This window comes from Phaethon lepturus, unplaced genomic scaffold, assembly GCF_000687285.1.
Source record: "Phaethon lepturus isolate BGI_N335 unplaced genomic scaffold, ASM68728v1 scaffold43941, whole genome shotgun sequence".
Taxonomy (NCBI): Eukaryota; Metazoa; Chordata; class Aves; order Phaethontiformes; family Phaethontidae; genus Phaethon; species Phaethon lepturus.
The window spans coordinates 18,439-22,885 of NW_010516338.1; the positions used below are offsets into that span (position 1 = coordinate 18,439).

General features: G+C 41.0%; 1 protein-coding gene across 1 annotated transcript in view; it reads right to left on the bottom strand.

The window, feature by feature from the left end:
• PMPCB (peptidase (mitochondrial processing) beta) overlaps window positions 1-2,761 on the bottom strand; it is a 7,071-nt gene extending 4,310 nt beyond the window's left edge. The window contains exons 1-5 of the mRNA XM_010296026.1: window positions 2,597-2,761; window positions 2,172-2,258; window positions 1,569-1,698; window positions 994-1,192; window positions 232-311 (exon numbers count right to left, since the gene is read on the bottom strand). Coding sequence (XP_010294328.1) covers window positions 232-311; window positions 994-1,192; window positions 1,569-1,698; window positions 2,172-2,258; window positions 2,597-2,761 — 661 coding nt within the window. The remainder of the gene's footprint in view (window positions 1-231; window positions 312-993; window positions 1,193-1,568; window positions 1,699-2,171; window positions 2,259-2,596) is intronic.
• Between the last annotated feature and the right edge of the window lie 1,686 nt (window positions 2,762-4,447).

The window sequence follows — 4,447 nt, forward strand, 5'->3', positions numbered from 1 at the left end:
TTGGCCTCCAACTCACTTCTAGCTACTGGTTTAAGAATGTTTCTGGAATATTACTGAGGGGAAAAGGGAACAAAAGTTCAAAGGGTATGAAGGCACAAAACATGCAGGGCTACCAATGAACTTCCAGGACCTACTGAACAATGGATAATTCACCATGCTGTTCCCAGAAACTTGAAGACCATGGTTTTAAGCATAGTTTCACACGATCCAAAGTGAATAGCTCATACTAACCTCCAGCAGCAGCCAGGACCATTCTGGGTCCTTTGTAATGTGTTGTTATGTACTCCACCAAGTCATTACGGTTTATGGATCTAGAAACAGTCAAGGAAACATCACTACTGTGTCAGTAAAGTTTATTAGAGCAAGAAAAGCTAAATGTATAGAACAATACAATATCAAAAGAAATGCAAGTTCTGCCAATGCAGTGCTATGCCTAGAGGCAGAAAGACTCTCTAAAACAAGACTGACTTCCTAAAGAGTAAATAGGAACTTGATACATTTTGCCTTTCAATGTTCTTCTAGCTTCCCAAGAAGGAATGAGAATTACAGCTCACTCAGGTGGAGACAGGATCCACTAATGATCTCATGCCAATTTGAAAACAGCACATTTAGCAGTCTCCTGGTCTGCACTGGTATAAACAAGTGCTGAAAGAGCAGTACAAACACAGCTGTATTCACAGTAATGCCCAACACCTGACCAATGGGAAAAAGGAGCATTTCCAATTTTGTGTCAGATGCATTTTTAACAAACAGGACTAAAATATGGCAAATAATTAAGACATGCAGTAGACATCTGAAGTTCACATACCCTTTGATGCCTGCATACAGAGGAATTAAGGCAATAGGGGAATTCTTACAGTTATATCCAGTGCAATTTCAGCTACCTTCCAAGAAAAAATGAAAACTGATGCTGTTCCCTATATTTATATAGTGAAAAGACTCATCTGAAAAAGTTACCACACAATTAAAAGATGGCCACAAATTTGGACATACTTGATATTTTCAGTGGGTCCTAAAATCGTCCGTCCTAGAGCTGTCTTCTGATAGGCTGTAGCATGAAGGTAATCAAAGACAACTTCTTGTAAATTGGTTTCAACCTCTTGCATCTCTCGAAGTATAACTCCTCGCTCACGCTCAATCTCTGCTTCTCCCAGGGTACTGTTCTGAATTATGTCAGCAAGAATTTCTACAGCTAATTGAAAACAGAGATGGGAATGGAAAGCATATTTTCAGACTACCAGAAAAATCAGTAAAACCCACCCCAAAGACCAACTGGGACAAGATTTGCTAAAAAGATTTGCAAGGGGACAAAAGACACGAAGTGAGAAGTCCAAAAGGTATTTTCTTTTGGGAATCTAAAGACAAAAATGTTTTAAGTATCAGCTTCCCTGTTGACACTCTCCTTTCCAAACCTGCATCCTCACATTCCTGTGAAGTTCAAGATAGGACTTTTCACCCAGGAAGAAAGAGACTGTTATGCTGGCAAAAGCATCATTCTGTGTTGCCTCAGTGGGAGCTGGATAAGCACTTTGCTCTTTGTTGCTTTTCTGATGAATGACAGCAGTTACCTCTTGGCAAGTCTTTCGAAAAAGCCTTTGCATAATACACGGTTTGTTCCCTGGATGTATATGCATTCAGATGAGCTCCCATGTTCTCAATCTCTAGTTCAAGGTCTAACTGAGATCTCTTTTTTGTTCCCTGAAATAAAACAATAAGAAAATCAAAACTAAACCCTTTAAGTCACTTACTCACCATTACTACTTCTTGTCTGGAAAAGTCAAGGTCAAAAGAAATAAAAAGCCTTCTGGAAAGAAAACTGGTAAAAAAAAGTCTCTCCAAGCTTGCAAGTCAGATATAAATCCTACTATGGTCCCAAATCAAAATAAAAAGCTAGCAAAAGGTGGACTATGCGTCTTCTAAGACTATTACAAAAAGTTAAAAGTAAGATTAGACCTGTGTTACTACTCTATAGTTGTGTATCAGCTACACAGAACCAGGACTTTAGCTTCATTTCCTAATACAAACCACAGTCTAAGTTGTCAACTTTTTTTTTTTACTCCTCGATTTGGAAAATTTATTTATACAATTCTGACAAAGTCCTCGTCATCGCTCTTTAAAGACAAATAACTTATAAATCCATTGTAAACTTCTGTATCAATGCTCATACTCACCTTGAAAGCCATATGCTCAAGGAAGTGAGCAGTTCCATTGTTCTTCTCATTTTCATACCTGCTTCCAGCATCAATCCAAAGTCCAACCTTGGCGGGGGGAGGGCAGGGGGAAAAAAAAAAGGAAGTCATTTTACCAGCTAACAATGCAGCTTTGCTGGTTTTGTGTATGAACCACACTTAGATTTTCAAGACCTATTTTTAAATGTTTTTTTCCTTAAATGAAGCAGGTTTTCTTGAAAAGAAAATTTTGACCTTCACAAAAAGTCTAATCACAAATCATTTACACAAGCCTTAAGACTACTATTTCCTCACTTAGCTTTTAAGAACAATTGTTAATAAATGTTGAAAGAATGCAATTTAGTTCCACAAGGAAATGAACACACATGAACAGTTATGAAGAAACCTTCTCTTTACAAGTTACCTACTGTGCATGTTGAGAGTCCGGAGTCTTCAGAGGCCACTTGTAAGCCATTCTCCAAAGGACTCACCCTAGTTTCAGGAACGTTTAAGATTACTTCTGTTGCTGCTTTGGAAGCTCTGAGCCTGCTTGTCCCAACATGCACACACTGTAAGGAAAAAGCATCAGTCATGCTCAGACTGTTAAGTGATATCCTAAGATGCTCTTCTGAAAAATGTATTCCTGAACTTAAACATTAAGTCTGTGGATCTTTTTGAAAGTATGCATTTAAAAAGAAAAAAAATCAGCACTGGTTTATTCACCACTACTTCACAACAGGGATTCATCAATCTGACTCAGAAGAAAAACTGAGAAAGAAAAATTTTAGTTATCTTCATTAACTAAAATGGAGTAGACTGCGTCTCCTTCCCTCCAATCAGATGATCTGACAGAAAAGCATGCTACTATCATCAGCCAGCAACCCCAAGAGCCACACTTGTTTCCCAGTTCTACCAGCAAGAGCCTGCAGGACCCTGAATATATTCTTTAACATCTGGAATTCTTTTGGGTACCTGCTTTCTGAAGTGAAGTGAGATATAGTCCGAGGGCCTATGTCAGGACTGCAAATCACAGTCACCCATTGTTTAGAACAGGGACAGGTATTGAAATTGCCACCTTTTATATAATCATCTGTCAGTTAAAGCACATTAAATCAGAATGGGGTGGAAAAGAAAGGAAGATGGAGGTTAAAAAGTTTATTGCAATTTTTCAACGTCAAGAAATTTAAATATGTATCTGAAACGTGTACTTCAAGCAATAAGCTATTCCAAAAATTTCAAATGTATCAAATAACCAAAATTTCCCTCATCATGTGACTGCACTAAACATGAAAGGGCAAAATCCAGCTCTTGCAACTCTACTCCTAGAATACCAATAGGCTAGATCTCTCAAAACTCACATATTTTAGGATTGTAGCACAATTCAAGTTTGAAGGGACCTCAAAAGGTCTCTAGTCCAACCTCCTGCTCCAAGCAGGATCAGCTATGGGGTCAGACCAGTTTGCTCGGGGCTTTCTGCAGCTGGGTATTGAAAGTCTCCCAGGATGGTGAGAAACTGCACAGCCTCTCTGGACAGCCAGTGCTACAGCTTGACTGCTTCATGGGAAAAAAAAGTTTTTCCTCTCTTGTTTCAACTTATGCCTGTTGCTTCTCATTCTGCCACCATGCCCCACTGTGAAAAGCCTGGTTGTGTCTTCCTGACAACCACCTCATATGTACTGGCAGGCTGCTGTTAGGTCCAACCGAAGGTGTATCTTCTCTGGGCTGAGCAAGTCCCAGACCCTCAGCAGGGCACATGCTCCAGGCCGCAACCATCTTCCTGGCTCTCTGAACACACTCCAGTTCACTAATGTCCCCCTTACACTGAGGAGTCCAAAACCAGCTGCCATATACTAACTGCCAGACAAGTGCCACCTAATCACTTCCTTCGAGCAGCTGGCTGTGTTCCTGTTTGTTCAGCCCAGGCTGCTGCCAGACACACCGCTTGCCTACAGGCAGCTTGCTGTCCTCCTGCACCCCAGGCCTCTTCCACAGAGCTGCTGCCCTGCCAGTCAGTTCCCAGCCTGGGCTGTTGCAAGGGATCATTTTCACTGCTGGTCTGCATTACAGGGAAGGAAAAACCTGTGTTTGAAAACCAAATCTCCCTCTCCTGTTTTTAGAAGGAAAAGCTTAGGCTTCAAACTGGGAGGATGGGGAAAATGACAGAAGCGGAGAGCTCTGGGATCAGGGCCTCCAGGCAGCCTCCATCTAACCAAGGGAGAGAAGAAGGGTTTAAACTTTCTCAGAGCAACCCTGGGGTGAGCACGGCAGGCCCCGTGCCA